Source organism: Sorex araneus, chromosome 2, assembly GCF_027595985.1.
Source record: "Sorex araneus isolate mSorAra2 chromosome 2, mSorAra2.pri, whole genome shotgun sequence".
NCBI classification, from domain to species: Eukaryota; Metazoa; Chordata; class Mammalia; order Eulipotyphla; family Soricidae; genus Sorex; species Sorex araneus.
Genome location: NC_073303.1, coordinates 374,647,522 through 374,667,397, shown reverse-complemented (window position 1 = coordinate 374,667,397; position 19,876 = coordinate 374,647,522). Strand labels below are relative to the sequence as shown.

The 19,876-nt window shown below is 41.8% G+C and overlaps 1 protein-coding gene across 1 annotated transcript in view; it reads right to left on the bottom strand.

The window, feature by feature from the left end:
• CCDC102B (coiled-coil domain containing 102B) overlaps positions 1 to 19,876 on the bottom strand; it is a 280,013-nt gene that overhangs the window by 222,453 nt on the left and 37,684 nt on the right. Inside the window, exons 2-3 of the mRNA XM_055129118.1 lie at positions 7,152 to 7,563; positions 1,644 to 1,864 (exon numbers count right to left, since the gene is read on the bottom strand). Of these exons, the coding sequence (XP_054985093.1) occupies positions 1,644 to 1,864; positions 7,152 to 7,547 (617 nt within the window). The 5' untranslated portion in view covers positions 7,548 to 7,563. The remainder of the gene's footprint in view (positions 1 to 1,643; positions 1,865 to 7,151; positions 7,564 to 19,876) is intronic.

The window sequence follows — 19,876 nt, the reverse complement described above, 5'->3', positions numbered from 1 at the left end:
TCCACCCGAGCAAAACAGCTTGTGCATTGCCTGGGTGGGAATCAGCAGAAGCAGCAGGAGAAGCCATGACGGGCTGGGGGCTGAGAGATTGGGGGGCTGTCGGCAGTCACAGTCCCCTTGCGGGACTCTGGCTCAGCTCTGCTTTATGTATGACACATGCTGGGACCCGGAGAGGCTTTTTGCTGACGGGGCGCTGCAGGAGGAAGTGACTCGTCACTGGTCCAAGAGAAGAGCCGGGGTAATCTGTGCCTTCCTCCTCCCCCTTACTGGAATGCGTGTCCCCTCTGCCACTCCCAGAGGCAAACCAGAGCAGTTTCAAGAACACAACTTGGAGAGGGTCCTGTGTTACTCAGACCACCTGCCCCGTGTGCATCAGAACAGTAAAGGCTTTGCAGAAATCCTGTCTGCAAGGGCCAGGAAGATTGCCCCAAGGTTGGAAGCCGGCCTCAGGGGCTGGGGGAGAATCTGGCAGCTGGGATAGAGAAGGGATCACTAAGTCAACAATGGTTGGAGGGATCTTTCAGGATGGGAGATGTGTGCTGAAAGTAGATAAAGGACCAAACATGATAGCTTCTCAGTATCTGTATTGCAAGCCATAATGCCCAAAAGTAGAGAGAGTATGGGGGAAATTGTCTGCCATGGAGGCAAGGGGAGGGTTGGAAAGGGGGGAGGGGACACTGGGGACATTGGTGGTGGAGAATGTGCACTGGAGGAGGATGAGTGTTTGATCATTGCATGACTGAATCTGAAACTGAAACTGAAACTGAAACTCAAAGACGAAAGCTTGTAACTGTATCTCAATATTTATTTATTTATTCCATATTCAATTTTTATTCAATATGTATTTATTCAATAATAAAAATTCAAATAATAATAATAATAGTATAATAGTATAGAAAAAGAAAAAGAAACTCCTGTCTTGCTAAAAAACCCCTTCCCAGTCTGAGGTGGTCTGATTTCCGTTCCTCCTCACCCTTGGGCAATTTCTAACTTGACATGGGGTGGGGGGGAGAAGAGGGGAGGGGCTCCCTAGACTAAAACTTCACTGGGATTGTTTGTCTATTGCAAGAAGGCAAATGCATGTGTGTGGCATATGTGTGAGAGTGAGTAAAGGCACGAACACTCTTGTTAACAGCTTACAGGGCTTTTTTTTCTAGAAAATTGAAGGTCCAATTGCTCTCTCCCATTATGTCAGTGAAGTAACACCGTGGATGGCTTTGAGAGTCACCTCAAACAGGACAACGTCAAATCCTAAAAGTTACACACTAAGCTTAGAGCTTAACAATAACCTCAAGTGCTGGGTAAAATTCAATGCTGAGTTAATTCAGTCTTAGAGTATTCATTATTTTTATTGACTCACTGAAATCTATGCTGCAAAATCTAGGTAATAGCTACTATCTAACTATACACGTGAAAAAATGGAGTGTAACTAAAGTGACTATCAGAAATGAGAAAAAGTTAATAATAAAGAAATGAGAGAAGTAGTAAGTTGCAAATTACTATTACAAATTCAGAAAACAGTTATCCTGCTCATATTTTTATCTTAAAATATAATAATGAATTATAGCCCAGGCTGCCAAACAGTCCTATTACGAGACTTAACCATTTCCAAAGATTGGAAAATCAGAAAAATGAGCACTTACTCGCGTTCTTTCCATAAGATTTTCTGAAACTCATCCAAAGGCATCCGCAAAGCTGAAATGTCAAGCACATCATTCTCCGAAGGCTCACTGCTTGCCTGCAGCCCTAGCCCAGGTTTCACTGCAGAATTCTCAGAACCATCATTTTTGAACAAATCAAGATAATCTAAATTGAGTTTCATCTCCTCTTTTAATCTTAATGGGTCAATAATCAAGCCTTCCTCCTGAAGGGAAAAGAGACACATAAAACTATGATTAATTTTTCCAGTATTAAAAATCATAAAGAAAACATTTGGGGAAGACATAAATGTGATAATTCAGCTTACACTTGATATTTTCATTTCTTTATTAATCTCAGAAATATGACCCACTCAACTCAGAATCTCCTACATGTTTTTTTCTGTCTTCGACTAGTCATAATAAAAAACATTTCTCAAAGGCCTGCTTTAACTATGTTTAGACTTTCATTTTCTAATCAGAGCTAAAAATAACCTCATACAAACTTGTAAATCTCTGAAGTCATCTAATTAGTTTATGGATTTATCTTTGACATTGCTTTTGCTGCAGGCACTTGAGAATTTTAAAGTGGAGCCAAATGATTTTTTTTAATCTCTTGTAAGATAATGTAGAAATAATTTTGCTATAGTCTTGAATTTTCTGAAATTTGGTTTTTTGAGCAATTATAGTTTGAGAGAAGTCTCAAGTAGATTGAACGGAACATCATTATAAATATGATCACCATTTATCACAACAGAATACTCATCAAAAGTATTATAATTCTGAGACATCACCAAACTCATTCTATTTTGTTTATAAACTTTCAATTTTTAATTGACATGTAAAGGATATAGAACTCTGCGTGGGGTTTTTGTATAATATATTGATAGTCATGTGCATTGTGAAATGTGAAACAACATATGACTATGTAGCATTGCAGCACTGTCATCCCATTGTTCATCCATTTGCTCGACCTGGCACCACTAACGTCTCTACTGTGAGACTTGTTACTATTTTTGGCATATGAATACACCATGGATAGCTTGTCAGCCTCTGCCATGCGGGCGGGATACTCTCGGTAGCTTGCCAGACTCTTCGAGAGAGGCAGAGGAATCGAACCCGGGTTGGCCACGTGCAAGGCAAACAATAACTAGCATTCATTCCCTTAGACACTTTCAAATATGCTCAACAACACTTGTCCTGACTAAAATATTTCAGGCTAAAATCAGGTGAAAATAAAATCTCAATTTACAGTAAAGTTCAAGAGAAGTTTAGTGATGCTTCCAGAAATTTTGTTTTGCTGTTGGATCCATGTGAAGTAGAGCTCAGAGACTACCTGAGCTGTGGTCAAGAGGGCACCTGGAGGCGCTTGGGTGGTGGTGGGGTGCTGAGTATTGAACCCCGGGCCCCCCGTGCAAGCCTGAGCGTTCCCCGTTGAACTACCTCCTTCTGTCCATCTTTTCAGAACTTACTTTTAAAATGCCGTGTTGGAATTGGAGAAAGGACCCGGGTCACAGCAGTGCGTGTCACACGCCAAGCCCCATGGGTGTTGAGGTGTGACCCTTCTATAAAAGACAGGCAGACTTGGGATACCAGCCGACTAAGTATGACTCATCTCTTCATCCTCACAATAAAAAGAGGATTGTGACTCTGTGGCTTGCTGAAAGCAGACGCCTGGGGTCCCCCGGGCAGTGAGCGAGGAAGCCAGTTTCCTCTTGCCAGCTTCCCCATCATCCCCCCATCACCCTCACGCACATTCCCTCCCCCAGGCCCTGGCTCAGCCTTCCTGCAGTTTCCCAGGACTGTAAAACCGCCCTGGAGCCCAGGCGGATGGGAGAGTAAGATAATGGGCAGTGCCTGCGGAGATTTAGACCAGGGAGAGCCCTGTCACCTCTCTCCAGCCTCTGTAAACACTTGCATGAGAAATGCTAAAAGCCTCTAAAAAGACCTGCACAAGGCACAGTCCGAAACCAAGTGCCTCCCCGCTTAGGGGATTCTTTTCCTTTCCCTTCTACTTTCCAGTAAACTTTTCTATTTTCAACTCTGAGTCTGAGCAACTTTATTACTCCTTAATTTCATCATTGAAATATTAAAGAACCTGGGACTTACGAATGAACAGAGACCCGCTGAGGCTGCTCCCGCATTGTTTGCATCGTTATTTTGAAAAACAATAAAGTAGAGTGTGTGTCTCTTTATGGGAAATATTCGGACAAGTCATTAATTTAAAAGTATCCTTTCATTGGTTTCATTGTGGACACAAACACTGATCTGAATAAAAACAGCTGATTGAACTCTCTTCATCATCAAATTTCCCTACCATAAAAGGAATTTAACTGTTCCCTAAGTAAATCATTTTAGTAGATACCTAATATGAATGATCTTCTGACACCGATAATACAAAAATATCCCTAGTAAAGTGCTAAGTATCGAGAATTTGTTATTAAAGAAAATGATCTTCACATTCACAAATACTTTGCCTTTGACTTGTAATAAAAAATATTTGTTCGCCCAGAGATATACCTGAATATAGGATATGTAGATAGATAAGTGAGGCTCTGGTTTTCATGGCCAGAACCACACACATGCCACGTTTGTGGATTGAGAAAACATTATATGAGTTAGGTTCTCTCCATCCTCGCCTCTACTCTAAGTACATGTAACAACGCAAATCGATGTTGAGGCTGTAGAACATCTTCCCAAAGATGTACACAAAGACTCAAATAGCTTACATGGTCAAGTTTTCAAATAAATAATAAATCAACCTGGAAGGCTAAATAGAAAGAAATTGTGCTGTAAAATGTTTTTGAGTTTTTCATTCCATACATCATAAATTCCAGGCATGAGGCTTAAAATAGTAGAGTTGTAGAGGAATGAGATACTAACTTTTTAATGATTTTTGAGATGGAATTCAATAGAATATAAATGGGTGCTTCAAAAAGACATAACACGAGTTTCTCAAGGTCCCCAAAGTATGTTCCCTGAGTTGTGAATAGTATGTACCTGGTTATCAAAAAGAAAAAAAAAGAAGGGAGTGGGGGTGGTTTATTGATCGAACCCAGTATTGTCTGGGTAGTGTGGAGAGTCATTCAGCCTTGTGTGTGGTGCCCATCAGCCTGCAGAGAACTGTGAGGGCAGAGCAACAGCCTCAGGAAGAGCTTTTCCCACTCTTTTTTATTTAAGGCACACATATTATTGAATCACCGTGAGATATAGTTACACACTTGCATGATTACTTCTCTGTCATACAATGTTCCTCCACCCATCCCTCCACTCATGCCCATTCTTCATCACCAATGTTCGGGTATCCCTCCAGCTACCCCTACCTTTCCCCCTCCTTCCCCCTTTATGGCAGACACATCCTCTCTTGCTCTCTCTCTCCTCTTGGATGCTATGGCTTATAATACAGGTACTAAGCAGGCATCAGGTTTGGTCCATAGTCTGCTTTCAGCATGCATCTCCCATCCCGAGCAAGCCCGCTAACCATCATTTACTTAGTGGTCCCTTCTCTCTCCCAGCTGCCTTTTCCCGCAGCACATGAGGTCAGCTTCCAAACCGTGGAGCCATCCTCCTGGCCCTTGTCTATCGTATCCTTAGGTCTTAGTTTCCTATTATGTTACTTTCTATTCCATGTCTGAGTGCAGTCATTCTACATCGTCCCTCTCTTTCTGACTCATTTCACTTAGCATGATACTCTCCATGTCTATCCACTTGTATGCAAATTTCATGACTTCATCTTTTTTAACAGCTGCATAATAGTGTTATTGTGAGACTCAGAACAAGCCACGCTGCAGCCATGCCAGGCAGCAGAAACCAGCAAAATCAGCCAGGCCTCAGGTTCATTTCCGGGAACTAAAACAATTTCAGTTTCCCAGCAATGAAACAATGCGTAACTAGCCAACCTGAACCTACCTGGGAAAGGGGGCTCAATGAATCAAGTCTCACAATGCCCCAGAAGTAGCTTTTTGTTAACCCTAAAAGAACGAGAAGTCTATGTAATCATAAAATTGGTACTGATACTGGAAATGACTGTTTAATTGTTGCCTAACCACGGTTACCCTGGACACTGGCCAAAACACCTTTGTTTGGTAACTAAGTAAGATTATTTTCTGAAACAATACAGCATGCACTGCTTATGCAATCAAACCCTATAGAAACTGCTTGCTGCACGAAGTGAGGGTCACTCTCAAGAGATTACTCTGTGGGTAAAGTTGACCCCAGTATGCTGGAAAAAAAAAAAAAAACTCCTTCTGCTTTTGCATCATCAAGTTAGTCTTTCTGTCCATTTCCCTGCTTGGGAACCCAGAATCCCGGGCTTAACATTATCACGAACACGCATGGGCTTAACTGGTGCTAAACACTATTGGTTAGTTCTCTGATGGGCTGAATTAGATTCAAGATTTGTGTGTTTCCCAAACCTCTGAAACGGGCTGCACTGCATAGCTGCAGGGCTTTGATGAGATGGTCAGGAAGGGGGAATAAAATGAGAATATTGGGAGAGCAGCTGCAGGCTGGCACCTTGCAGGAAGAGGACGCTTCTCAGCCCTGCTGCAGACCAAAGCCCGTGTGGACACGAGAGAAGCCTCCAGACAGGGCAGGCCCTTAGACGCGAGCGGGAAGTTGATTCTGCCTTGCACGCTGCTGACCCTGTTGGCCACAAGACCCAGGTCTGAAAGCTCCCAGCACATCGCCCCACTAACAAGGCTGTGTCAGGCTGGCCACAGCCCAGGAACGACGTGAGTGGTCAGCAGGGGCGATTGCAGCCGCCTTGCCCTTGGTGCTTTGCTTAGATAATGATTCACTGCCCCCTTGAATGTATGAGAACATCCTGCTTACACGGGAAGGCAGAGGATTAAATGTATGGCATTCATGCATGATGTTAGTCTGTGACAAGCAAATCTGTACCTTGATAAGAATCCTGTGCGCGATGCCCTTGGATTGCATGACCGGAAGGATGCACGATGCCCTTGGGGATCGTTTTACAATAAACAGAGACTGCAGGATCCGAACAGCCGGAGCAAGCCGCCGCCGTCCGAGCTCCGCTCATTCCTGCTCGCCTGAGTCTGCCTCTGCGCCTCCAACAATACTGATGGGTCATTGCAACACGGCCAACATTCGAACCCAGGCCCCACGCACAGAGATCAGTGCTCATCTGGCCGCCGGGGATCCCGGGATTCGATCCCCGGTCCGCACATGGGGCATCAGTGCTCACATGGTTTCCGGGGGTCCTGGGGTTCGATCCCTGGCCCCTCACATGGAGCTTCAGTGCTCACCTGGCCCCTGGGGATCCCGGGGTTTGGTCTTCGCCCCGCGCACGGAGCACCAGTGCTCACCTGGCCCCTGGGGATCCCGGGGTTTGATCTTCGCCCCACGCACGGAGCATCAGTGCTCACCTGGCCCCTGGGGATCCCGGGGTTTGATCTTCGCCCCACGCACGGAGCATCAGTGCTCACCTGGCCCCTGGGGATCCCCGGGTTTGGTCTTCGCCCCGCGCACGGAGCATGCAGCAGTGCTCACCTGGCCGCCGGGGGTCCCGGGGAGCCGCTTCCTGAGCGCGCTCAGCTCCTTGAGCGCCTGGTCGAGCTGCAGGCGCAGGCGGCGGCCGTCCTCGCGGGCGCGGTTCCTCTCGGCGCGCACCTGCGCCCACTTCTCGCGCCAGTTGGCCGTGCAGTCGGCCCACCAGCGCATCGTCTTCTCCATCTGCGCCGCGCGCGCCTTGGTCTCGGCCAGCTCCCGCCGCCGCAGCTCCTCGCGCACGTCCCACTCGCCGGGCGCCGAGGGGCAGGTGTCCCCCGAGCACGCGGCGGCGGCGGCGCCCCCTCCCGGGGCCCGGCCCGACGGCGGCGGCAGCGGTGGCGTCGTCGGGAACACGCGCGTCTCCTCCAGCAGGCGGTAGATGGAGTCCAAGTTCATCGTGACCCGGTCAGCGCTAGGGGAGACAAAGAGCACCGTCAGTGGGCACAAGAACCGCTTGTTCGCAGATGCCCGTGAAGACGGTGCAGCTTTTCTTTTTTTCTTTTTTTCTTTTTTGCTTTTTGGGTCACACCTGGCGATGCTCAGGGGTTACTCCTGGCTCATGCACTCAGGAATTACTCCTGGCGGTGCTTGGGGGACCATATGAGATGCTGGGGATCGAACCCGGGTTGCCGCCACCGCGTGCAAGGCAAACACCCTACCCGCTGTGCTATCTCTCTAGCCCTGAAGGTGTAACTTTCCCATGTTGCTTTTCTCTCCCATATGCTGCAGCTATAAAGGGGTGTGTGCGTTTGTAATTAGCTTCAAAACATACTGTGGGAGGGGAGCAGAAAGATGACCCAGCAGGCAAGGCACTGGCCTTGCATTTCACCACCACTGGTTTCATCCCTGGCATCACAATACTGTCCCCTGAGCACCGATCCAGAAGTGATCCCTGAGCACTGGTCCAGGAGCAATCACCAAGCACCAATGAGTGTGACCAAAACAAAAGAGAGTAAAACACAGTAATTGAGTCTTAGAGACAGTCCAGGCTTCAACTGGCCTTCCGTGGGTTGGCTTCTGTCAATTCCCAGCATCTCATGGTCCCCTAAACACCACAGGTAGTGACTCCTGAGGACGGATTCAGGAATAGTCCTTAGGTACTGATGCCTGTCAGAACCCCTTTTCTCCCCCCAAAAATCCAAGGAATTGGGGGCAGAGTGATAGTGCAGTGGGTAGGGTGCTGGCCTCTCACCCACAGAATCCCGTACGGTTCCCGGAGCCCTCTAGGAGTAATTACTGAGTGCAGAGCCAGGAGCAAGCCCTCAGCAAGGGGTGTGCCCCCAGCCCCAAAATACAATTTCATAAATTGCTTATTTTGCATGTTTTCATACAAAGAAACATCTTCCCCGCCAAAAAAAAAATTAAGATGCAACTAGAGATAGAATGTGACAGAGGAAATTTATTTAACAATCCAGTTCTGGTTATGTTAACAGTTACGGATCATTTTAGCATCTCTTTCTTCCCTGCCAGTGAAAGCACGAGTTGTTCAGATGGCATGCCGAATTAGGAAGGATAATAGTAGATATTTTAGGGACTAAATCAGAATGGTCTAAGTCTTTCATGGGGTCCAACTTCCTGCCCGTTCGCTGGTCCCCAGAGACCGCAGATCTTGGCGTGCTGATGGGAGGTGAGAGTCGACCAGGATGGCTCCCGTCTAGGAAACCAGAATGGAGGGAGACATCATCCCGTCTGCTTCTCTCCACTGTGAAGGGCCTGATTCCAGTGAGTTCCACTCGGAGAATGGTGCGACAGATGGATGCATGAGCTGGGGTCTGTGCCGGAGCACCTGCAGGGAGCCTTGGATGGCCCCCTCAGTGCTTCCTTGCACGATGAGGACGATGACTTATGTTCAGGGAAGCCTTGACACTCCAGATGAATGTTGCTGGCATTCAAAGGCACAGCCAACCGAGACCCGACCTAGGATGGTCAATCTTAGATAAGTCCTAAACTATATAACTTATAAATAAGGCCTCGTATGGTATATGGTCCATAAAAACTCAAGTGGAACCAGCCATGAGGCGAGAGATAGAAATAAAAAGAATACGTAGCTCAGGGCCAGAATGATAGTCCAGTGACAGCGAGAGTTCACATGCAAGGCTTTTGGTCATCCAAGTTTTGATTTCTGGTACCACATATGTTCCCTTAAGCACTCGCAGGATCAGTCCCTGAGCACAAAATGAGGACTGAGTTCTGAGCACTGTCAAGTGTGGCCCCCAAATAAAACCAATGCAATGAGAATAGTAATTGTCACTCAAAAATGTACATACTCAACCAAACATTTTAGCACATATTGTATCAAGTCAATATGAGGAGTTAAGGGTATGCAGATGATACCCTAAAGAAGATTGCTCATGAAATGATAAACACTTAGAAGGAAGGTTTGACAATATAGTTAACACTGTACAGAGTCTAGCAATATGGAAATTAAATGCATATGGAGAGTAAAATTCCAATTCATTGGTAAACAAAAACCTTTCATATAAACATATGTTCATATAAACACATTAAATTAATTGATATAATAATATAGTTGTGCTATACAGTTATATTGCAAATGGAGCCTTTTCTTTAAAATGTGGTTGTATAAACTTAACCTTTTTATTTTTAAATAAGATATTCTGGTATAGGGGGCTGGAGCGATAGCACAGCAGGTAGGGCGTTTGCCTTGCACTCGGCCAACCCGGGTTCTAATCCCAGCATCCCATATGGTACCCTGAGCACCGCCAGGGGTAATTCCTGAGTGAAGAGCCAGGAGTAACCCCTGTGCATTGCCTGGTGTGACCCAAAAACCAAAAAAAAAAAAAGATATTCTGGTATAAACCTTAAATAACATTTAATATTTATGACATCATTTTCCCCATTTGGTTTTAGTGGTTACAGATGACAGACTTTCTCCTTTCAAAAATGTAATTAACTGAAGGGGTTTCACTATATGAACCACTTGCAAATTAAGCTTCTATTCATTGAAAAATATCTTGACATAATTTTAAATGTATGTTGCTTTGTTGTAGTAAAACATCACATGTAACTGTGTTCTAAATAGAGATACCAAACCAATTCACTATTATAATGCCTATCATAATAATATCATTTGTGGTCCAAATTATTCCCTCAAATTTGGTACATGTGCAGTCATATTTGTATGGGAGCTCATTAGGAATAATTGTTCACTGTAACTTAATAATTGTTTACTGTAACTTAAAGGAAAATGATAACATAATTGACAACATTTCTTGAACCATTAGTAAGTCAAGACTAATATCAAAGTTAAAACAATTAAAGATGCTCTTAATTAGAACCAAACCAAATATATCACTATATCACTGTCGTCCCGTTGTTCACTGATTTGCTCGAGCGGGCGCCAATAATGCCTCCATTCATCCCTGTCCCGTTCAGGGTCAGGGGAATGAGGCCCCATTATTGTTACTGTTTTTGGCATATTGAATACACCATGGGTAGCTTGCCAGACTCTGCTGTGCGAGATTCTGCATTGCTCTCTTCCGGGAGCTTTTGTTTTATAGTATCTGGATCTTGGCCATTAGTGAGATTACATGGTGCCGGGGGCAGTTTGTGGGTGTGACTGCCAATCTACTGGAAAATTTGGGATCTGGGTGGAGGAAGCCCAGTCCCGATCTGAGCAGGCTTGGAGATCTCAGCCACGGGTCCCGCATACCTGGGTTCCTCTGTCAGTTCCTTTATGGGTGAGGTTCATCTGAGCATGTAGAAAGTGGCCTTGAGCATGACTGTAGCTGGATTCTGGAGGTTTTCGGCTACCCGGGCTCTGCTTGAGGCGGGAAGGGAAACTCAACCCACCCCCCTTCTAGGGGGCCCAAGTGAAGACAGAGATTCTGCCCCAAATATATATGCAAAAATATATATGTATATATATGCATATATGTATATATTACATATACATACTGACTTAATTTCTTTGATAGGAATTCCAAAATGATGACAAAAATAAAAAATGTCAATACCTTAAATTTATCCATGCCTTTTTCAAAGTAAATCAGTATCATAAAATTATAGTGTCTTTAAAATATCTCATTAATTATTTTTTCACTGGTATTTTGAAGGATTCTTATACACTAGGCTTTGCCTACCAATTAACTATTCACTTCTGATTTAAGCAAAATTTAATTGAGTTTAATTGTTCAGTCCTTGAATTTTTTAGTATTTCCTTGCCTAAAGAATTTGTCTGTCACGTGCAAAGGAGGAAACTTAATTTTTCTGTGTATTGATTAAAGCAATAATTTTCCCTTTACAAATGTGTGCTTTATGTTTTAGAAGGTTTCATTATGATGAAAGTCAGTGGTTGAGGCCCAAAAGCTTTGATGTATAACAAAGCATGATAAGACTTTTCAGTTTCTTATACTGCATTTTGGATCTTTTTTATATGGTAGAAGGAAATCCTCAGATTTAGTGGATATGTTTATCATCTTCAATATGGTGATAGTTTCCTGCCAACATCAAAAGCCATCACATTTTCTACATTAAATTTATTTATATTGTATTTATATTTTACTTAGATATTATATTAAATAATATTAAATATATTCTATAAAACACACACATGATATATTAAATATGTTATATATTAAATATGTACTGCATATATTATTTTATAGTTTATAATAAAATAAATATTGTTTATATTATGTTATATTTTATATCAATGTCACCTCAATAAAATGCTAAAATGTTCATATAATCATGCTTTCATGATTACCATTTATATGTAGTTTATAAACAGACATGTGAAATATTGGTCATTCATTTATAATATTATTCAGTATATTATGTATTGACAGTGATTTTAATGCATAAGACATTGGACTCAAGGGTACTGGCTAAAATTCTGACTCTGCCACTCTCTATTAGATTATCTTGGACATATTTATATACCTGCCTGTAACTCATATACTTCTCAACAAAAGGAGACATAAAATATCATGTACTTCACAGAGTTCTTACGACAAATGGAGAAAAGCCCGTCATTTAGCTGCCCCAGGCTAAATGGCTGTTTCCTACAGGTGACAGCACCATCTCAGACAAAACACTAATAGGTTAGCTTTTACTCTTGGGCCATTTTTAACCATCTTTTTCTCTTTTATAAAGAGTGTGCATTTAAAATACGGGGAGCTCCCTCGCAGAAAGGCTCCAGACTGAGAACTAAGCTGTGGCCCGAGGGCCGCCCAGGAGGGGATAGGTATTTCTCTCTCTCTCTCTCTCTCTCTCTCTCTGTCTCTCTGTCTCTCTGTCTCTGTCTCTGTCTGTCTCTGTCTCTGTGTCTCTGTGTCTCTGTCTCTGTCTCTGTCTCTGTCTCTGTCTCTGTCTCTGTCTCTGTCTCTCTCTCTCTCTCTCTCTCTCTCTCTCTCTCTCTCTCTCTCTCTCTCTCTCTCTCTCTCTCTCTCTCTCGCCTCTTCCTTGCCGGGGGCGAAGGGCGTGGTGACCACCATATTATGATGACCACAGATGGGGTTTACAAGCTTGCAATGATCCAATATCTGGAAGAAATCTCCCTGGACTTAGTTGCTAAAGTACAGAAATCCAAAACGGCATGGCCGCTACTGTGGCCGCGCAACCTCATTTCTCTTCACAACAGGTCTGACTAGTGGGGTACTGCTAACAATAATAGTGAGGTTTGTGTTGAAATATTGAATGTGACCAAAGTAGATAGAAAGTAAAGTGAAATTTATCAGTTACATGGCGGGGGGAGCGGGTGCGGGGGGCGGGATGGGAGTGTTTTCTTTTTGTTTGTTTTTTGTTTTTTGGGGTTTTTTTTGGTGGTGGGATATGGGCACTGGTGAACGGATGGTTGTTTCAGCATTGTATAACTGAGACTTAAGCCTGAAAGCATTGTAATTTTTCACATGGTGATTCAATAAAATAAAATTCTTAAAATAAAAAAATAAAATAAAATAAAATACGGGTAACTGGGGCTGGAGCAATAGCATCAACATTGTAATTTTCCACATGGTGATTCAATAAAATAAAATTCTTAAAATAAAAAAAATAAAATACGGGGAGCTGGGGCTAGAGCAAAACCCTAACCCTAAGGCGTTTGCTTTGCACGTTTCCTAGCATCCCATATGGTCCCCTAAACACTGCCAGAGGAAATTCCTGAGTGCAGATCCAGGAGTAACCCCTGAGCATCGCCAGGTGTGACCCAAAAAGCAAAAAATAAAAATAAAAAGATAAAAATAAAATAAAATACGGGGAGCATCAGATAAATCAAGTGCACAAAAGTTCTCTGAATTTTATATAATATGGATATAATCCAAAATTCTTAATCATATTATTTACAGTAAAATATCCAAGACCCTTGTAGATACATGAAAATCACAAATATGTGGTTAGACATACTTAATGAGTTTAGGTTTGAGTTAATTGATTTATTCTATATATTAAAAGAGTTCATAGTTGATAACTTAACATTTTATCATTTTATCTTTACATGGACTAATTTAATAACAGTAGTTAATAAAATTGTAGAGCAAGCAATAATTTAATTAAGAAGAATTTTTCAAAATTAAAAATCAGTCATTGAGGAAAAAAATCAAACTATCAAAGGAATTTCAAATATGAATTATTCATGGTGTTCTAACCACCATTTTAATTTATGTCAAAATTCATTGGTAGCTTTTTCAAAAATTTTGATGCTAAATTTTTCAAGATTGCCAAACATATCTACATTTTTGGGTTAAAAATAAAAGAAGCCTTCACTGCTATTATCATCCTGTATGGAGGCAAGGCACGAGGGGCTCGGGAGCTAAGGGAGTCGACCCAAACCACACAGCCCAAAGGGGCCATACCAGCGTGGGAATGACGAGAGTCTGAACCTAGCGTGGCGGCCTCCCCATATAAAAAAATCAACAGCTTCAAAATATGGTCTATTTTTATGGTAGTGAGATCATTTGTTAGCTTCTTTCAGAAATACACTTGGCCGACTTCCATCTGTATTTCTGCATTCCAATATTTCCCATTAGCAAATACTACAGTGGGTTGCTGGATCCTGGCATCGTTCTTTGAGATAATCCCGTCTTCTTGCAGCCAACAGCACCTGAAGCTTCCTCTCTAGCATCCCGGACTATCCCTGCCCTGTCCCCCCACCCCTCTGCCCGCTGATTCCCTGAATCCATCTGGCCTTGGTGTTCTTCTTGGCAAAATCTGGGACCTGAACAACCTCCCTCCTTCAAACCCCCCATCTCTCCTTCTCCTTAGGTAGCAACTGATGATACCTCTTAACCCTCTGCCACCTCTGAAAAGTCTTCCTCTGAGTGGAAATCTACTCCAAGACTCCTGGGTGACAGAGTGACAGAGGGGACATGTCTGAGGCAACCCCAGTGCCTTGCTCTTAGCAATAAGTCAAACGAATCATCACAGATCTTAACTGTCTTGGGAAGAAACTACGTTGGGATTCAATGCATGGTTCTCTACTTGACCTGAGTCTCGCGGGGTGATGCCCTGAGTACGGTCTGGAGAGTGAGACAAAGCCCAGATAAAAGCATTTCTGGCAGATGATATACTAAGACAGCAGAGGAAGAGCCGCCTAAAGGGATTGGGGGATTATTGTTGGTACTTATTGTTTTCATTAACCTCTCAGGAACGCATTCTAAGTGAAATCCTTCTTGGCTTTGTTTTCTAAGAGGTGGAGGCCATCTCATGCATATACAGCAATAACAAAAGCCATTAGTAAGGAGAAAATAAGTTACTACCAATTCAGGATATGATGTTAATGGGAAGTCATTACCCACAGAGGTGACGCCATGCACTCCGCTAAAAGGAGATCATGTAGGATCAGTTTTTAATATTCAGGGAAATAAAATATTGTACTATATACCTTAAAATGTTGCCTGTCAAACAAGTACACAGGAACAGTATAACAAGTTGTGCATTTGGATCTAGAGCAGAAAAATGTAATTTTAGAAATGCTTTATGCAAGAACACTGTATCATAAATTGAAAACTGTAGCTTTAACAGTGAGGTAAATATATCATTTACACTGGATGGCCAAATGGCATCACTTCAATAGAGCTCAAGGTTTGCATAAAGATAAATATTATATTTTAAAAATCTACATACTGTAGCAAATCACATAGACAGTTGTGGATTATGTTTGCTGATATGGATGTGTGATTTTTGAGTCATATGGAGTAGGAAATTCTTTCACAGAGAAGTCATATCAAATATATGCATTTTAGATGAGGTAATATAAAATAAATTTTATAAGTTGCCAGTTATTTATAACTTAAGACATTTTTTCTAAACCATGAGTACGAAGTAATCAGAAATGTAATTATTTTTAAATGTGTGTACATCTATGTTTGCCAGGAGTCATTATTACATTTGAAACTGCATTATCTGATCAAAGAGAAATTAACTTTAGTTTGTTCTTTTAAATTGAATTTTATTATGATTTAGATGACATGCTTTACATGAGTTAATATTTACAATTTTGGCATATAATACTTCAAAATCACCAGTACCAAAGTGTCAAAAATACTCCATCACTAACCTTATAGTCCTTAACATATATAACCTATATAACCACTCTTTAATCGTTTTTTTCCCCTAACCCATCCTAGGCCTCAGGCCCTGCTCCTTGGTACCCTCTGTTCTATGTCCAGAATATAAGCATATTTTCAGTGAATAATATTCTCTTCTTTTGTTATTTATATATCACACAAGTGAAGTCATCTGTCCTCCTGATTTAACGTTGTCTAACATGACACTATCTAGTTCCATACAAGTTGTAGCAAAGGACAAGATTTCATTCTTTATTTTAGCTGCATAGTATTCCAGTGCGTGTGTGTGTGTGTGTGTGTGTGTGTGTGTGTGTGTGTGTGTGTGTGCATCATTGCAAACAATTTTATAGACTTATATGTCCCTGGACATTTAAGTTGTTTCTAGATCTTGGCTATTGTACTTAATGCTGCAATGAGCATAGGTTGTTTTTTTTTTTTCCTTTGTTTCTGTTTTGGAGTTTGAACCACCTCTGGCTGTGCTGAGGGAGTTTTCCTTGCTCTGTGCTCATGGATTACTTCTGGGGGAGGTGGAAGGACATTTTGTGGTGCCAGCATTGAACCTAGGTCAGCAAGATCAAGGCAACTGCCCTACTCATTGTACCATCTCTCTGGCCCCATATATATTGTTTGAGTTAATTTTTACATGTTCGTGGGAGAGAAGCCCAGGATATATGTATTGGCCATAAGGAAGCTCTATTTTTAATTGGGAAATCTGTACACTGTTTTTCCGGGGCTGACCACTGTACATTCCCACCAGCAGAAAATGGAGGTTCCTTGTTTTACTGCATGCCTTCCAACACCCGATGTTTCTGGCCCTTTAGACACATGGCGTTCTCATGGATGTGAGTGAGATCTATTGTTATTTGCATTTGCACATCCTTGAGAATCATTGATGATGAACACTTTTCATATGCACACGAGTTCTTTGGTCCATCTACTCCATCTACTCTCCCCAAGTTTTACAGGGCTGCTTTTGTATGTTGAGTTTTGTGAGTGTCTGGATATTATTTTAAATAACTGGCATGCAATTCATACAATAAGCTATGTCCTACCTTATTTTGCAGCTAAAACTTCAATTATCTTTTAAAACTTTTATCTTTTCTTCACCTTGTTGCAATCATTTATCACTGTTTTGAGTCAATGTGATTCTGTCTTTTGTCCAGATTTTTAATAAAACAATTTTATTAAAATTTGAAACATATTTATCATGTCCAGTGATAAAAATTATATTAATTTATTTTAAGCAATCTATCCACATGGCATATTTATGCTCAGTCCCAGCTAACAGCAATGTTTTAAATGTGCTAGGAAGTTCCCAAAAATACTGCATTAAAAACACCCTATGGTTCATAGGTAGAAAATGATCCATTTTATTTCTCTCTTATGTGAATATAGGAATAAAGAAGAGTCCAAAACCCATATCCACTTTATAAAGTATCAATGTATCACTCGTAATGAGTCTTGGAAAAATAAAAATTCTACTTTCTGGCAGGCTGATCAAGTTGCAGCTTTTATGGTGTTTTATCTGCCAAGTACAAATTTAGGTTCATACAACTGAGAATTTCTTGGAGAAGATAACATAATTGAACTACCCTGAAGCAGTACTGGTATCAATCTCTTTCCAGAGGAAAAAGAATTGTGTTTCTGAATATTCTTGAAATTTCTCATTAGTGAGTAAATTTGAGCACATAGATATTTTATATAAATCAAGAGTTTAGCAGCTTCACATATTTTCTTATAATAAATATAAAATTGATGCTAATTACCTATCCACATGGAAGCTTTGAACTCATCTGCAGTTTCAAATATTTACAGTTATTTGAATGCCTCAGTGAATAGAACCACGACAACTCAGTTTTTATGCAACATAATCTAAATAATGATGAATAAATAAGCCAAAATGTTCATTGAGACCTTTAGCCAAAAGTTAGATTAATACTATCTGTGGTGAAAATGTAGGTCTCTGCTGAATCACACGTTCATCTAAGAAGCATCTTACTTAATGGAGCTTCTATAAGACCAGAATGATTCCACTTTTTGGCATCTACTCCCCAAACACAAAAACAATAAATTAAAAATATATGAGTGCGCCTATGTTCATTGCGATGCTTAATACAAGAGCCAGGCTATGAAAGCAACCCAGATATCCAACCAAATTTCTTTATCCACAGAAAAGTTGTAGTATACACAATGGAATATTCTGCAGCTATGACAAATATGAAGTCTTGCAGTAGACTGCAACTTGGCTGTATCTTTTAAACCATACAAGTCATAAGATGAAAATCAAATGCAAGATGATCTCTCCCACTTGCCATGCACAGAAAAACAAAACAAGGGAATAAACAGTATCCACATGGTGACCAATTTTTGTTTCTGGATTACAAAATTATTTAACGATCAGTGTAAGGCAGCAGAGAAGGAGGGAAGGAAGACTGAGGCTAGAAGTAGAATAAGAAGAGCCTTGGTAGAAAATCTGGGCACTTCTTGGTGGTCTAGTGCAGTGACTTTGCTCTCCAAAATAATGCGTGGTAACACCACTGCATCACGTTACTAAAACTATAACAAAAAAGAGATATAAAACCAAACCATCTTAATACACTTCCAGTTAACTAAAATCTAGAGAGAATATTATATTGGAAATGACACTGAAAAAGTTTGGTCCTGGTAAAGATGGACAGGTATCGCTGACTGTGGGATTTACATCACTATGTAATTATCATTTTGTATAATTTAGTAGGGATTAAATAGTGTAGACTAGAGTATAACTGTGCCCACAAAAAATTTAAAGAAATTGAACTAAAATTCCAGAAAAAGAGATGAGAGAATTATCAGTAACTTATAATGGAAGCACAGGTTGCCCTGAAATAATTTCTGTCACAGTTACATGAAAACCACATGAGGGCTGGAGTGATAGCACAGCGGGTAGGCCATTTGTCTTGCATGCGGCCGACCCAGGTTCGATTCCCAGCATCCCATATGGTCCCCTGAGCACTGCCAGGAGTAATTCCTGAGTGCAGAGCCAGGAGTAACACCTATGTATTGCCAGGTGTGACCCAAAAAGCCAAAAAAATAAGAAAGAAAGAAAGAAAGAAAGAAAGAAAGAAAGAAAGAAAGAAAGAAAGAAAGGAAGGAAGGAAGGAAGGAAGGAAGGAAGGAAGGAAGGAAGGAAGGAAGGAAGGAAGGAAGAAAGAAAGAAAGAAAGAAAGAAAGAAAGAAAGAAAGAAAGAAAGAAAGAAAGAAAGAAAGAAAGAAAGAAAGAAAGAAAGAAAGAAAGGAAGGAAGGAAGGAAGGAAGGAAGGAAGGAAGGAAGAAAACCACATGAATGGCAGTAAGAGAGAAGAATTACAATTTCTTTTTTATTATTTGTTTTTTATATTAAGGTACATGTATTCCTACTCAAAGGAAGAAAATATCACATACTGTAAAAAACTAAAGAACGCCGAGGGCGTGCGCACTCGCGGGCTCTCCGGGCGGCTCTGTCTCACTGCCCGAGTTCGGTGCTCTGGAACCGCTGTGTATGGCTGTTGGCCAAGGACAGGCGAAGGAAGAACAAGGACCAAGCTGGTTGCTGATTAGTTACCGTTTATTCAATCTTCCATCTTTCTCATCTCCCGCAGCTCTGGCCTCTCTCTGGATCAACTGCAGCCTCTCTCCATCTCTCCTCCCTTTTTCCTCTCTCACCCTTGCCCCTAGGTTACACACTGCCAGGTAGCAAAATCAACATAATAAAGCCCTTCCTGAGGGCTGTCAGGTTTAAAGGGAACACAATCTAGGGGCATTCCAAAGCCCTTCCTGACTGCTTGTAGGCAAAATACCTCTTTTAAGGGTTTTTTCTCCTCTTCCCATTCCAAACACTCATTAACATCTTAATACTAGTTATTTTTGCATGGACATAGCAAGAGATATATTGAGGTTTGCAAGGCAGCTCTCCTGACAACATCTTGCCACAGGCTCAGACTACAGCACTCAGGCCAGATTAATCACTCCTCACCCTAGCAGGGTCCAAATCTAGTCATCACTGTTTGGATCATGACAACATTTGTCCATGATCAAGCTCTTAACTTATAGTTAAGCATTAGGCACTTTGGCCAGGCCCATCTCGATGCCAGGGTAGCACACAACTCACCGCTTGCCCTGGGTCTATCTCGTTCCTCGTCGGGACCCAGCTTTTGGGGGTGCTAGGAAGTAAGGGCAGCT